This window comes from Mustelus asterias, chromosome 14, assembly GCF_964213995.1.
Source record: "Mustelus asterias chromosome 14, sMusAst1.hap1.1, whole genome shotgun sequence".
NCBI classification, from domain to species: Eukaryota; Metazoa; Chordata; class Chondrichthyes; order Carcharhiniformes; family Triakidae; genus Mustelus; species Mustelus asterias.
This window is the reverse complement of record NC_135814.1, coordinates 87,452,569-87,468,337: the sequence shown is the minus strand read 5'-3', so window position 1 is coordinate 87,468,337 and position 15,769 is coordinate 87,452,569. Positions and strand designations below refer to the sequence as shown.

The 15,769-nt window shown below is 48.3% G+C and overlaps 2 protein-coding genes across 2 annotated transcripts in view; one reads left to right on the top strand and one right to left on the bottom strand.

Moving 5' to 3' along the window:
• trpm2 (transient receptor potential cation channel, subfamily M, member 2) overlaps positions 1 to 345 on the top strand; it is a 270,848-nt gene extending 270,503 nt beyond the window's left edge. The window contains exon 33 of the mRNA XM_078229251.1: positions 166 to 345. Coding sequence (XP_078085377.1) covers positions 166 to 345 — 180 coding nt within the window. The remainder of the gene's footprint in view (positions 1 to 165) is intronic.
• The window catches only part of lancl1 (LanC antibiotic synthetase component C-like 1 (bacterial)), a 683,707-nt gene extending 670,120 nt beyond the window's left edge, over positions 1 to 13,587 (bottom strand). Inside the window, exon 1 of the mRNA XM_078227726.1 lies at positions 13,564 to 13,587. Coding sequence (XP_078083852.1) covers positions 13,564 to 13,587 — 24 coding nt within the window. The remainder of the gene's footprint in view (positions 1 to 13,563) is intronic.
• Between the last annotated feature and the right edge of the window lie 2,182 nt (positions 13,588 to 15,769).

The following is a 15,769-nucleotide window of genomic DNA, read 5'->3' as shown; positions in this document are numbered from 1 at the left end:
CAAAGCCGAACTGAGGCATGCACATTCGAAGAGTTGGTCACTGGGCTATTGACCCCTGACTCATTACCATAGGACGTAGAGTAAAACTATCTGTCACAGCTGTATAATAAATCTCGAGAGATTTGAATCTGACCTTTCTGTCTGTGTTTCCTTTCCTTCCTAAAGTCAATCACAAGTCGAGGCGGGTCCGGGACAAGCAAACAGATGTCAATTCCTTTAATGGTGGAGGGCAGAGCACAGCAACTGTCAGTGCAGTGGCAAACTGTGGAGCAGGGTGTGCCAGTCTGTGCACTGTACAAGGAATACCTACAGACTGTGACTGACATCCACGGTGTCTATTTCTGAACTGTTCACTTCACCAGTGGATCAATATCAAAGGAAGAATCCATCGTAACCAAGCCCGATCCCCTGAAAACAAGAGAAAGGGATCCAATACAATTCACTCAATGAAGCATCATTTGTGAGTGCAAATAAGGGTAAAAACAGTCTCTAAGCTGTGCGTGCAATTGCTGCTGTAATAAATTATTGCACATGAAGTGGGAACTCCTACAAATTGGCACTTTGCTCTTCTTTAGCATGTTGTAATCCTGCTACGAAAGGGAGATTTAATCTATTGAAATGTTGCACAATAAAGAGAGATCTCTGTACACTGATCAGTGTTGTCACCTTCTTATGCACTAATATCCTCAAAGCATTAGGAAGAAGAATTCTTACCGTCACAACACTTCCACTGAGGATATGAAGATCTGGGTCGTGTTTATTGGTTCCGACCCTGTTCAGTAGAGAGAGAGAGAGACGGGGAGAGAGGCATAAAGGCTGGGATTTTGTACTCCCAGTTGGCATAAACAGCGACGGGCATACGGTACCACGAGAGGTCAAAAACATGATTGGCACAGGTGGGATTTCCCCGAGCCATTGTCCCCTATCCTCAGCAATGACATAACGGGGTTCCCCCCATGCAACATCAGAAACCCCATTAGCATTCATTTGAATATCGGCCTCCCCACAGCAATCCTCCCCCGTGCTGGAAGGACCGCCCACAGCGGCGTGACATCACCTTGAAGGAGAAAATCTTACAGAAAACCATATTTTACATCGTCAAACATATTTACATATTGGACTAATTGGCACCACTCATAACGGGCCAACAATGCAGAGGGGCACCCCCGGATGGATATTCGATCGGGTCCCCCCCTGTACAGCTGAGAGACTCACGAATTTCAGAAACTGCGGGAGATCCCTAATCTGCCTAGCAACAGCCTGTAGCTGCATTTTAAACTGGTCAAGGACGATCAAGACCCCTATGAAACGAGCCATAGAGTGGGTTATCAAAACCAAGCTATCACTGAAACATTACTAATTCGGCCAAGGCAGACATAAAAATCTGATAAACCAAGATATAAGAATAAAAGGTTAGAATGAAGTACTCCAGACATCCAACAAGACAGGATAACATTAACACTCAATCTCACAAGCAGGAAACACAGACACGGGACAATAGGATCAAATTCAAATAAGGGGACACATAGAGATGATAATGGGAAACGCATTTAGACACCGGGGCAGGACCAAGTAATCCCATTAACACGAACACACACCATACAAATGCAAATTGACAAGCCTCCCAGAGAACTTCCTGACCTGACAGACCACTTTATACATATTGTAAAAAGATGCATAATCAAATGTTCCCGCTCAAATTTGGAGCCCTATAAAGATCCAGGGCTGATGTAATCTAATTGAGATCAACGTGGCCAAGCCACTGTTTCTGAGCTGGCTACGGGGGTCTCCCTAGGATCCTAGTAAATTGTACAATAAAGACACGCTTTGAACCTTGATTTGCGACTCGGCTTCTATTCTGTGCTGGTCAGGGATTTTTCCCTACAACAAAATGGCGTAGTCACAGCAGGATTTGATATCTGACTTCTGACTGATAACCACAGTTTGAAAGTCGGGATCAAATTTAAACGAATCTGATACAAATCCAGAACAGTCAGAGGCGAGTGCAGGTCTCCGTTCAAAGTGAGGTACCTTTAAGGGTTAGGGTTTGTCTGTTTTGAGTATTGTTGTCTTGTAGAACTGTATAATCTTGCCTAAGTTTTAAATTGAAACAGAAGTCCGCACTAAAGAGGTACAGGTCAGAACAACCGCGTGGAAGAAGGTAAGTAACTGTTAACTTTAATAGGAGTAAAGGACCAAAGGTAAAGATAACAGGTTTTGGGCTATTTGATAACAAAGAATTAAGACTAATATAAAGATAAGTACCGCATGCAGAACTAATTGGTGTAACTAACCCAGGATTGTAAATGAAACCGCTGTCTGTGCCAAGGCAATAGGACAAGGGAGTGCTTGACTCAAGGTGCCCTACCCTAAACTGGACGTTAAGAGGAGAAATCTCCCACGCTAAGGTTGGGTTTTGAAGCGGGCGCTAAGAGAGACAGGCACTCAGGGTGCAAGGCACGGACAGTGTAAATCGGGTAACAACACTGACTCTGAAGGGACGAACAACCTCAGAGTCGATACAGTTACTAACTATAACAGGGGCTTTGATAACAGAGTACAGGTGTGTAAGTGTTGAGGAAAAGTGGACCCGATCCATCCTGACCAAGAGACACGACGACGGAGGATCCATTAGGGACCCGGGCGGAGTTTGATAACCTTGTTCGTCTGTAGGGAACACCACAGCCCATAGCAGGATACCCGGGTTTGGGGTAACGGATCAACCCTGCTAGTGGGGGTGGTGGCCGAGCGGGAGGCGTTGTACTTAGAGGGGCTGGGAACAGGGGCGGACAAACCCACTAAACAACCAGCACACATCCCAATAAGACAACACAAAATAGTCCAAGCGTGAGGTGTCAGGAATAGTTGGGGGAGCCCAGGGGAAAGAGACCCACTGGAACCTCACTACGAGGCTCTACAGCAATACAGACGGTGCTGGGGCAGTATCAGTGACAGGAGTTGAGGCACTTTTACTGGAGCAGCCAGCATACGGGGGTTGCAGGACTGCTAGACAGAAAAATGGCAGACCACGTTGTTAAGGGAGAAACTGCAGTAGCTCTCATTTTAAAGTATCTGTTAGCCAGAGAAGCGATTGTTGCAAAGATGAAACGGAACGGGTGGAACGCATCACAAACTTTAGAAGATCAAAGAAAGTGGGTAGACGGAGTTAAACGGGACAAAACAAAAGTAATGGGAGTAATATTAGTGACCCAGTTAGCTGGACTAATTGAGGAAGTAAATGCCTCCATGGAGGAGAGACACAAAGAGACAGAACAAATTAAAGTATTACAGGAGAGAGTGAGGGAGTTAGAATACAGAAACAACACTGCGGAGATAACGCAGAGATCAGAGGAAACGGACCCTCGGCGCCCATACGAGTCAGTGCAGAAACATACAGCCACTCCAGCATCAAAAGAAAACATAGACAATTATAATCTAGCGCCAGTCACGAGAGGAGGGACGTTAGCACAACCAAAGGCAACCTATAAGCCTTTTACGCCAGGGGAAAGGCAGCAGATTATGGCATCCCTGGGGAAGTTAAAACCCAGAAGCGCAAACCTGGAATTTTGGGGCGAATTAGATTCGCTCTGGGTAGGACACCAGTTACATTTAAGGGACATACACCAGCTGGTCAGGGCAGCCTGTCCAGCGGATAAATGGAGGTTGGTAGCAGGAGGGCCAGCGGCTCAAGCAGCACAGGACTATAATGGAGGAAGATGGACACATGCCGTTCCTACAACGGCTGAGATAGATGACCAGCAGGCACCCTTTACATTATTCAAGACCGAAGTCCAACGGGTCTTAGGGAATTCCCCCACTAATTGGAGCAGGATCACAAACACTAAACAAGGACGGGGGGAAAGTGCATCGGAATTTGGAGAGCGATTATTCGGGGTATATATGGAATGTTCAGGACGAGACGACGCGGATAGGAGGGACAGGGCTTTTGTTCAGGCATTTAAGGACGGGCTCTCAGAGGCACACCAAGAGATCCTTAAGATGGGGGTGATAGCATCCCAAGACTATGACGAGCTAGTCGAGTGGGCTAGCGGGATAAGAGAAGAGAAGGCTGCCCAAACCAAGCCCAGACGAGAGAGAGTTGTAACCCCCCATAACGGAGATAGGGGGAGAACCGGGTTCAGCTGCTACACATGTGGCCAGCCAGGGCATACGGCTAGATTCTGCAGAGGGGCACCAGTCAAAGGGAAACCTGAGAATGGCGGGCCTCGCTGTGACCACTGCCATAAACCAGGGCACACTGAGGCAACATGTTGGGGGAAGCATGGGAGACCCCAGGACAACTATGGAACAACCCCGGGGGCACCACACTCCCGGAATCCACCAGGGTGACTAGGAGAAACCTTAAGCCAGGGAGATGGCAGAAGAGAGAGGGTTAGTGTAGCCACGCCCACAGAAGACTGTGAATCCCGACAAAAGCCGGTGTCCGTCCACTCCACTTATCGGCCAACATTGGTCAAAATCTCACAACCCGTAGCTCCCATCCAAAACAGGAAAGAGGGGGAGAGAATATACGTAGATGCCGTGGTAGGGGGTAGGGAGTGCCACATGTTAGTAGATACGGGAGCAGCCATATCAGTTACAAACCTACCCCTGCCACTGACCAACAAAAGAATACACATAACCGGGGTAGGAGGGGAGAGAATACCCGCCTATCTTAGTGAAACCACACTAGTAGAAATCAACCACAAGTACATTCCAATGCAATTTTACGTTTGTCAAAATAATGAGGGCACAATCATGGGAAATGACCTAATGAGGGAATACCAGGTACTGATAGATTGTGGGAAAGGAAAACTAATTTGGCCACAACCTGACGGTAGAAAGACCAGGCAAGGGACACTAGCCAACCACCTGGGGACGGTTGGGGTAGCCACTGTCGTGGCCCGAGATTGGGACCAGGAACGAGAAGGGTTCGGAGCCATCTGTGCTTCTATTCCAGAAGCCTGGGCTAGGACGAAATTAGATACCGGACTAACCGACACAGAACCGATAAAAGTCCCAGGACCAGAGCACAAGCCCCACAGACAATACCCTATCAAAAAGGAAGCGAAAGGGGCAGTGGTAGAAATAGTCAAAGGTTTAATAGAAAAAGGAATCCTCAGGGAAACCACCAGTACCACCAATTCCCCCACATGGCCAGTCATCAAACCTGACGGGAGCTACCGGCTCACCATCGATTACACAGGTTTGAACAAGGTAACACCTAAATTACACCCCATTGTGGCAAACCCCTCGACTATTTTAAACGGATTGGCACAAGACCACAAAATTTTCACGGTACTAGATATCGCAAATGGATTCTGGTCCCTTCCACTAGACCCAGAATCCCAAGACAAATTTGCTTTCACTGTGGGAGAAAAACAGTACACATGGACCCGTCTCCCACAAGGATTTCATAACAGTCCTGCCATATTCCACAGAACGATGAGCGACATCCTAAGTAGGGTGAAATTGCATGAGGACAATACAGTTCTCCAATATGTGGACGATGTCTTAATAGCGTCCAAAACAGAACAAGGGCACAAGGCAGCCCTGTATGCAGTACTAAAAGGATTGGCAAAAGCCGGGCTGAAAATAAGCCCACATAAGGCACAAATTGCAAAACCCCAGGTCCTGTACTTAGGACACCTAATTTCCCAGGGAGTTAAAAACATGCCCGCAGATCGCAAAACCGCGATTAAAGAAATGCCACGACCAGTCACAATAAGAGGGGTCCGGAAAGTTTTAGGACTATTCAATTATAGCAGGAGTTTTATCCCTGACTTTGCACGGATCGCGGAACCAATTCAGAGATTAGTAAAGGGAGGAAAGCCAGCCCTGGAAAGGATAGAGTGGGGACAAGAGCAAGAGACAGCATACGCAGAACTGAAAGCAAGGTTAGTTTCAGCCCCTGGATTGGGATTGCCCGATGGAAGCAAAAAGTTTCACATCTTCTGCGACAACCGGGACGGCTTCTATTCTGCCGTAGTGGCACAGACTCATGGAGATAGAAAGAGACCCGTAGGGTATTATTCAACGGCTGAGGGACCAGTAGTCACCGGGATGCCCAGGTGCATAGCCGCCCTAGACTGTGCAGCATGGGCTGTAGGGATAAGTGAGCCCATTGTCATGACAGGAGATATTGTACTACACACAAAACATACATTGGTAGAGATGCTAAACACGGGCAAACTCAAAACAGTCTCCAATATAAGGAGGGCAAGGTGGGAGGCCACACTCCTACCGCCTAACAAGTCAGTCACGATCGTAAGGGACACGGGAGAAAATCCCGCGGAAGGGATTTTAGATATTGGGGAGGCACACAGCTGTGGAGAAACTGACAAAAATGACGAGGAAGGAAAGATTAGAGATGAACCCCTTCCAACAGCAGATAAGACCGTCTATGTGGATGGGTCCCGCAAATATGTATCCGGATCCCCAAGGACAGGGTGGGCAGTAGTGGACCAGAACCTGGAAACCCTAGAATCAGGAAGGATCGACGGGGGTCAGTCCGCTCAGGTAGCAGAATTAGTTGCCCTCACCCAAGCCCTAAGATTAGCAGCAGGAAAAACAGTCAATGTGTATACAGACAGCCAATACGCATTTGGTGTGATCCACGATTACATGCCAGCATGGGGGAGAAGGGGATTCATCACAACAGGAGGTACCCCCATTAAACACCAACAGCAGATAAGAGCACTGCTAGCAGCTAGTGAACAACCGACAAAGGCCGCAGTAATTAAAATAAAAGCCCACCAGCGGGAACCTGGGAGGGACACCCCGGGGTGGATTCACTTCAAAGGGAATCAAGCCGCAGACGCAGCGGCACGGCAAGCACTAGAAAACAGTGACATTAAAAGCATGCCCCTTGCAGCAATAACGATAGAACAGGAAGAGATTGACATACAGAAATTACATGGGGACATTACACAGCAAGAACGAGACAGGTGGGAGGAGCTGGGCGCAGTTAAAGGGACTGACGGGGTGTGGAGAAAAGATAACCGAGTATTGGCACCAGGATGTATCCAGAACACATTACTGGAACTACACCACGGGCTTCCCCATACAGGCAGGGATGCAATGATACAGAGCCTGGGGAGAGAGTGGTGGTGGAAAGGATTGGGACGAGATGTGGCCACATACTGCCGCAGATGCACTATATGTGCCCAGCACAACCCCGGGAAGCCCATAAAGGTAAAGATGGGACACCAACCCAGACCAAAGGGACCCTGGGAACAGATACAAATGGACTTCATCGGACCACTGCCCCCCTCTCACGGGAAAACATACTGCCTGGTAATAGTAGACCAATTCACCAGGTGGGTAGAGGCATTCCCCACAACCAATTGTACAGCCCTAACAGTAGCCAAGATATTGGCAGCAGAAGTCATTCCCCGGTGGGGGATGCCAATTCAAGCTGATTCGGACCAGGGAACACACTTCACAGGAAAGGTTCTGAAAAACATTTGCCAACTATTAGGAATAAAACAAAAATTTCACATCCCCTATCACCCACAAAGTTCCGGGATGGTGGAGAGGATGAATCGGACTCTAAAAACAACAATGGCAAAGGCAATGCAATCCTCAGGTAGAAATTGGACAGAAGTCCTACCTGCAGTCCTGATGAGGCTTAGGGCGACCACAAATCGAACTACCGGCTTGACTCCATACGAGCTGATGACCGGGCGAGCAATGCACTTGCCCGAAAACATTATTACAGGCTGGACAGATGTGGGTCCGATAAAAGATAGGATCCGACAATACATCCGAGACCTTAGCACCCAATTGAAGGGGATGCGCCGGTCCGTAATTTCTAATCAGGCACAGGTCGACGCAGAGGGGGACTCAGAAATACTACCAGAAGTCCCAAAAGCCGGGAGCCGGGTATTAACAAAGGTGCTTCCTGCAAAACCAGGATTTGCCCCAAGATGGCACGGACCTTACGAGGTCATTATTAGCGGAGATACCTGTGCCTGTATAGATATAAGAGGACAGGGGGTCTGGAAACACTGGACCCAATTAAAACTATATGAGGACAAATAAACTAAAAAAATACCGTTTTGCTCATTCAACTTCCACAGGAACCAGGACCAGATCCACTATCAAGACGTCGGAACCAACTACCTTTAATTTGATTGCCTGTTTATTTTTTGTATATACTGTAATTGTAAAATACTGTTGAAAAAAAAAAAGAGCGATATGGGAACAGGGACATATCTGATAATAACCCTGACCATTGTAAATACACTCCAGCATACGAGGGTTAGGGGAGCAGAACCACCAATCATGGAAGGAAACCTATTCCTGAGAACACACATCCAGATCTATGGGAATAGGACCGCTTGTTACCCCTCAGCGCGATCAGTAAACTCCCTATTCATAGCAACACCAGGGTGGCTCCCACAAGAGTTATTCACTATTGACACATCGGGGGCACCCTGCAAAGAACATATTGGGTACTTTAAGCAAGGGATACAAGGAAGGTGTGTAGAGCTCACTGAGCCGGGAATTCTAAGGGGGACGGGACCCCAACCGGAGGAGACACATGGGAACTACCCACAATGTTTTAAGGGAGAGGGATGGGGGTGCGTGCATGCCTTTGTCCCTAAAAATGATTCGTGCGCTGAGGCACATTGTGCTCTCCAGGAGTGCCGGGTCCGGGAAGGACACTTCACCTGTGACTGCAAGCAACAGAAATGCATTGCAGTCACCGCGGGTAGGCAGCTTATGTGTGGCAAGTGCAACGGCACCCACGTAAGCTCAGCCTCAGGGACATATCCATTTGATTCTCACCAAGAGGTACAATCAAGTGGACAGTCCAGGGGGAGGGAAGGTTCCACAAGATGGGGCCATGCGGTCAAACGACCCCGGGGAAATGCATGTTATCGGGTTAAAGACGGGTACGTGTTTTTATTTAAAAATGTATATATGACGGCCACAGACAGGCCTCCAAGGTTCTTTTCCGTAGGGACAATCAGACCTCTCACGGTTCCATGCCCAAGTGAGGGGCATGTCCAGAAACGCATAGTGACCAGGGCCATCAGCGCAGAATTTTGCTCCGACTGGCAGGCCCCTGTCACACTAGGGTCTTCTTTAGGATATGGATTTCTGGGGACACTATCCCTGGGAGGCGCCGCAGGGGTGATCAGTGCCAGTAATAGGAACTTCTTCATATGTGGACTGACCATTTTAGGAAACAACACCCTACAAGCATTAGGCGCAATTGACCAAGAACTCGCAGAACTCAGACTATACACACAACAAACAAGATATGCGGTGGACTATCAGCTAGCCAGACAAGGGGGGGTATGCACCATCATCAAGGACAAATGCATCACATACGTACACGACGAGACACTAAACATAACAGCAGCCATGTCCGGGATACAAAAGCAATTGGATAACTTTAAACAGGGGTTAACAGGGACTGATGGGTGGTTAGGATGGCTGTTTAACACCGTTTGGGGAGCATATATTATGAAGGGATTAATCCTAGTAGTAGCCATCCTGTTCACAGTCTGCCTTGGCCTAACCTGTATTAAAGTGATATGTGCAAATATTACATCAAGAATGCTACCCACTGCCAGTATCCAGATGCAAGAACTTAACAACGATACAGAAGAAGAGGAGCAACGACAAGGACAACAGCTGTACAAATCACTGTTCCTCTGAAGGTCGTCCATGGGGGGTCAGCCATGAATGGCACCCCCTGGACGAGAGGAGGGACTGAAGGAGAAAATCTTACAGAAAACCATATTTTACATCGTCAAACATATTTACATATTGGACTAATTGGCACCACTCATAACGGGCCAACAATGCAGAGGGGCACCCCCGGATGGATATTCGATCGGGTCCCCCCCTGTACAGCTGAGAGACTCACGAATTTCAGAAACTGCGGGAGATCCCTAATCTGCCTAGCAACAGCCTGTAGCTGCATTTTAAACTGGTCAAGGACGATCAAGACCCCTATGAAACGAGCCATAGAGTGGGTTATCAAAACCAAGCTATCACTGAAACATTACTAATTCGGCCAAGGCAGACATAAAAATCTGATAAACCAAGATATAAGAATAAAAGGTTAGAATGAAGTACTCCAGACATCCAACAAGACAGGATAACATTAACACTCAATCTCACAAGCAGGAAACACAGACACGGGACAATAGGATCAAATTCAAATAAGGGGACACATAGAGATGATAATGGGAAACGCATTTAGACACCGGGGCAGGACCAAGTAATCCCATTAACACGAACACACACCATACAAATGCAAATTGACAAGCCTCCCAGAGAACTTCCTGACCTGACAGACCACTTTATACATATTGTAAAAAGATGCATAATCAAATGTTCCCGCTCAAATTTGGAGCCCTATAAAGATCCAGGGCTGATGTAATCTAATTGAGATCAACGTGGCCAAGCCACTGTTTCTGAGCTGGCTACGGGGGTCTCCCTAGGATCCTAGTAAATTGTACAATAAAGACACGCTTTGAACCTTGATTTGCGACTCGGCTTCTATTCTGTGCTGGTCAGGGATTTTTCCCTACAACAACCTCACTGCCATTTCTGATTCCTTTTTAAAGATGTGAAACTGGCCAGCTTACCACTGAGGGGAGTTCAGTGAGTGCAGCCCACTGCTGAGTTTCGGGAGTGAGATGGCACGTGAAAGGTTGGTCCGAGTCAGCTACAGGCCTCAGTGTTTGAGTTGGTATTGAGTAGGCATTGGACCCCGGGGTTTGGGTTGGTGTTGAGTCGGCATTGGACCAAGGTTTGGCTTGTATTGAGTAGGCACTGGGCCGTGGGGTTTGTGTTGGTATGGAGTAGGCATTAGACTCTGGGTTTTGGGTGGTATTGAGTAGGCATTGGGCATTGGGGTTTGGGTTGGTATTGAGTGGGCATTGGACCCAGGGTTTGGGCTGGTATTGAATAGTCATTGGGCATTAGGGTTTGGGCTGGTATTGAGTAGGCATTGGGCCCCGGGGTTTGGGTTGATATTGACTAGGCATTGGGCACTGGGATTTTCCCTGACTCTGCACCAGTTGCGTCAAACCTGCACCTTTCCCCAGGCGGATCGCATGTCCTCATGACAGTGACGACTCATTCGAATGTCTCCCCTATTAACTTTCAATGGTACTATCTGTGCCTACCATGGTGATCATGGGTAACGGGGAATCAGGGTTCGATTCCAGAGAGGGAGCCTGAGAAGCGGATACCACATCCGAGCACATTACCCACTACTGACTCAGGGAGATAGTGATGATCGTGGGGAAAACTCACCTGGCCGTACATGGAAAGGATTGACAGATTGGCAGCTTTCTCTATTCTGTGGGTGATGATGGTGCATGGTTGTGTTTAGTTGGTGGAGCAATTTGTTTGGTTAATTCTGATAATGAATGAGACTTCTCCATTCTCAATAGTTATGTGACCCCCAAGCGATCAGCGTGCAATGCTTTATCTTGTCAGCCTGGACCTTGTTTGTCTTCCTTGTGGGGACAATGAATTGGATTCAGTTGGATTTTGAATTTGGTTTTTGGAGCAAGAAAGGAATGGATTTGGGTTTGCCCGGTCCACTCTGAACATTGGCTTTGTAACTTTAAGGATGGAGTAAAATATTTAAAAAGAAGCCTGGCTCCCTGGCCACTGCCTAGTGGGTCACTTTTGCTAAGCAGAACTGACGCTGCAGATGAACCGAACGCTGAGTTAAGGTACCCACCAAAGGTGTTAGTTTTGATAGACAGCAGGACAGTGGCCGTGGAAGATCGTGAAAGCAGGGCCTCATGATCCTTCCGACCAACCTCTTGGGTTTTAACCAGGGGATGTTAGAAAAGTGACCACAGGGAGAACGCCAACCGTTCATAGCAGCACTGGGTGGGGGGTGCATGGAGATGGATGGTGGAGCTCTTTGATCAAGGACTCTGCCATTTCTGCCCGGACCATGCCATATCCTTCTCCAGAGGGCACGCCACTGTGTGAAGATTCACTTCTGCTTCAAGGCCAGTTGCATTCTGAGGAATTCACCGGATGTGTTTTCTCTGTCTAATTCCAGAGTTGTTCCTGGGTTTTTCACCCTGGCCAGGTGTTTGGCTTTATCCCCTTTTCTACCTCCCCTCCCTTTTCCAAAATACATATGGTTAATAGAGACAGAGAGGCATACAGCACAGAAAAGGCCCTTCGGCCCATTGAATTGGCACATCACAACAATAAACACTGGTCTACTTCTACTAATCATTTCCTACTAACCTACAACCTCCATTAATCAGTTGCCTCTGTGGAGGGACTTGGGAAAAACTAAGTCCAGCCGCTCACCCAGTTGTCCACATAAGAGAACTGATTGCCCCAAAGCAATTAAAAAATGGTCAATGAGTTCCCAAATGGACCTGCAGCTGCACTTGGCTTTAGTGAGTGGAGGTGGGTTTAATGTATACCCAGGGGTGCGTTTGGGGCCGTAGCCAGTGCTGGGGCCGCCAGTGGCAGCTGTTGTTTGTGGGTTGAGTTGGGGTTGGGTGAAGGGAGTCCAGCTGGGAGATGGGTGAGTGTTGGCAGTGAGGGAGAGGGTGTGAGCATGTTAGGTGCAGGGTGCAGGGGGGCAGGTTTGCTGGGTGTCAGGGTGAGGTAAGGATCTTAGTGAACCAGATGGGTTTTGATAACCTGTGGTCAAAATTTTGCTTAATTCCGGATATTTATTGAATTGAACTTGCATTGCTTACTGTGCTGGGATATGAACTAGGATCTTTTTGGTTTGATTTGATTGATTTATTTTTGTCACATGTATTAGTATACAGTGAAAACTATTGTTTCTTGCGCACTATACAAAGCATACCGTTCATAGAGAAGGAAAGGAGAGAGTGCAGAATGTAGTGTTATGGTCATAGCTAGGGTGTAGAGAAAGATCAACTTAATGTGAGGTAGTTCCATTCAAAAGTCTGACAGCAGGGAAGAAGCTGTTCTTGAGTTGGTTGGCACGTGACCTCAGACTTTTGTGTCTTTTTCCCGACAGAAGAAGGTGGAAGAGAGAATGTCCAGGGTGTGTGGGGTCCTGGCTGCTTTGCCGAGGCAGTGGGAAGTGTGGACAGAATCAATGGATGGGAGGCTGGTTTGCATGATGGATTGGGCTACATTGACGATCTTTTATAGTTTCCTGCTGTCTTGGGCAGAGCAGGAGCCATACCAAGCTGTGATACATCCAGAAAGAATGCTTTCTATGATGCATCTGTAAAAGTTGGTGAGAGTTGTAGCTGACATGGCATGGATCTCTATTACTATCGCTGTAACAACACCTCAATACCACCACCCATTGAGTGCAAAACACAAGCGCTGTCCAGCACTGGAGCAGCTGCCCAGCAAATATCTCAATCCAACAGTTCAGAGCTTTTAGCAGTTGTCACCCTTTAGAATGGGGCAGGATTTTGTGTTACTGTTTGCAATGTCTGGCAATGGAGTCGGGGGCAATATATCATCCCCAAGAAAAGGGGATTTAGGATGGTGAGGTTTGTCACAGTGAATGCCCCCAGCCCCCTCCGCTGGCGTGGTGCAGTTCCTGCCGAGGAAGGTGAGGAGAAACCCGCTTGAATTAATGATCATTAGTGGGCCGTCTCGCTGTAACGTCCCACCCAACACTCGATAATCTCAGCCCGGCATTGCCACATCAAGCCAATGGCTTTTCGAAACGAGAACTTGGTAACTTCACTTCCGAAGGGGGGAGTTTGGTGAGAAGTGCAGAGCTCGGCACAGGACTAGAGGGGGAGGGACGACCCTGGCCATGCAGAGGGAGGGGCTGAGCTACCTACGTGCTCTGGGGTGTCACAGCTCTGGGGGAAAGGTGGGGTGTACCACGGGCAGCCATTGAGCTCAGGTAGTGAGCGGGTCCATGGAGAGATCTGTAACAGGGCAGAATCCAGCACTGGGGTAAATCCAGGGTGTGCATGTAAGAGCAGGAACAGGAATGTCTAAGGAAGGGTTAAAACACAGGGTTCATCGTAACTGCGGGCAGAGATACCCAATTAACATCTCAGACTGCCAGTACAGTTACATAGAACATAGAACATAGAAAGTCACAGCACAAACAGGCCCTTCGGCCCACAAGTTGCGCCGATCACATCCCCACCTCTAGGCCTATCTATAGCCCTCAATCCCATTAAATCCCATGTACTCATCCAGAAGTCTCTTAAAAGACCCCAACGAGTTTGCCTCCACCACCACCGACGTCAGCCGATTCCACTCACCCACCACCCTCTGAGTGAAAAACTTACCCCTGACATCCCCCCTGTACCTACCCCCCAGCACCTTAAACCTGTGTCCTCTCGTAGCAACCATTTCAGCCCTTGGAAATAGCCTCTGAGAGTCCACCCTATCCAGACCCCTCAACATCTTGTAAACCTCTATCAGGTCACCTCTCATCCTTCGTCTCTCCAGGGAGAAGAGACCAAGCTCCCTCAACCTATCCTCATAAGACATGCCCCCCAATCCAGGCAACATCCTTGTAAATCTCCTCTGCACCCTTTCAATGGCTTCAACATCTTTCCTGTAATGAGGTGACCAGAACTGCGCGCAGTACTCCAAGTGGGGTCTAACCAGGGTCCTATAAAGCTGCAGCATTATCTCCCGACTCCTAAACTCAATCCCTCGATTAATGAAGGCTAGTACGCCATACGCCTTCTTGACCGCATCCTCCACCTGCGAGGCCGATTTAAGAGTCCTATGGACCCGGACCCCAAGGTCCTTCTGATCCTCTACACTGCTAAGAATGGTACCCTTCATTTTATACTGCTGCTCCATCCCATTGGATCTGCCAAAATGGATCACTACACACTTATCCGGGTTGAAGTCCATCTGCCACTTCTCCGCCCAGTCTTGCATTCTATCTATGTCTCGCTGCAACTTCTGACATCCCTCCAAACTATCCACAACACCACCTACCTTGGTGTCGTCAGCAAACTTACCAACCCATCCCTCCACTTCCTCATCCAGGTCATTTATGAAAATGACAAACAGCAAGGGTCCCAGAACAGATCCCTGGGGCACTCCACTGGTCACTGACCTCCACGCAGAGAAAGACCCCTCCACAGCCACTCTCTGCCTTCTGCAGGCAAGCCAGTTCTGGATCCACAAGGCAACAGCCCCTTGGATCCCATGCCCTCTCACTTTCTCAAGAAGTCTTGCATGGGGGACCTTATCGAACGCTTTGCTGAAGTCCATATAGACCACATCCACCGCTCTTCCTTCGTCAATGTGCTTGGTCACATTTTCAAAGAACTCAACCAGGCTCGTAAGGCACGACCTGCCCCTGACAAAGCCGTGCTGACTACTTTTGATCATACTAAACTTCTCTAGATGATCATAAATCCTGTCTCTCAGGATCCTCTCCATCAACTTACCAACCACTGAGGTTAGACTCACCGGTCGGTAATTTCCCGGGCTGTCCCTGTTCCCTTTCTTGAATATAGGGACCACATCCGCAATCCTCCAATCCTCCGGAACCTCTCCCGTCTCCATCGACGATGCAAAGATCATCGCCAAAGGCTCCGCAATCTCCTCCCTCGCCTCCCACAGTAACCTGGGGTACATCCCATCCGGTCCCGGCGACTTACCAACCTTGATGCCATTCAATAGTTCCAACACATCCTCTTTCTTTATGTCCACATGCTCGATCCTTTCTGTCCTCCGCAATCCAGCAGTACAACCACCCAGATCCCTTTCCACCGTGAATACCGAGGTAAAGTATTCATTAAGCACCTCCGCCATTTCTAACGGTTCCGCACAAACT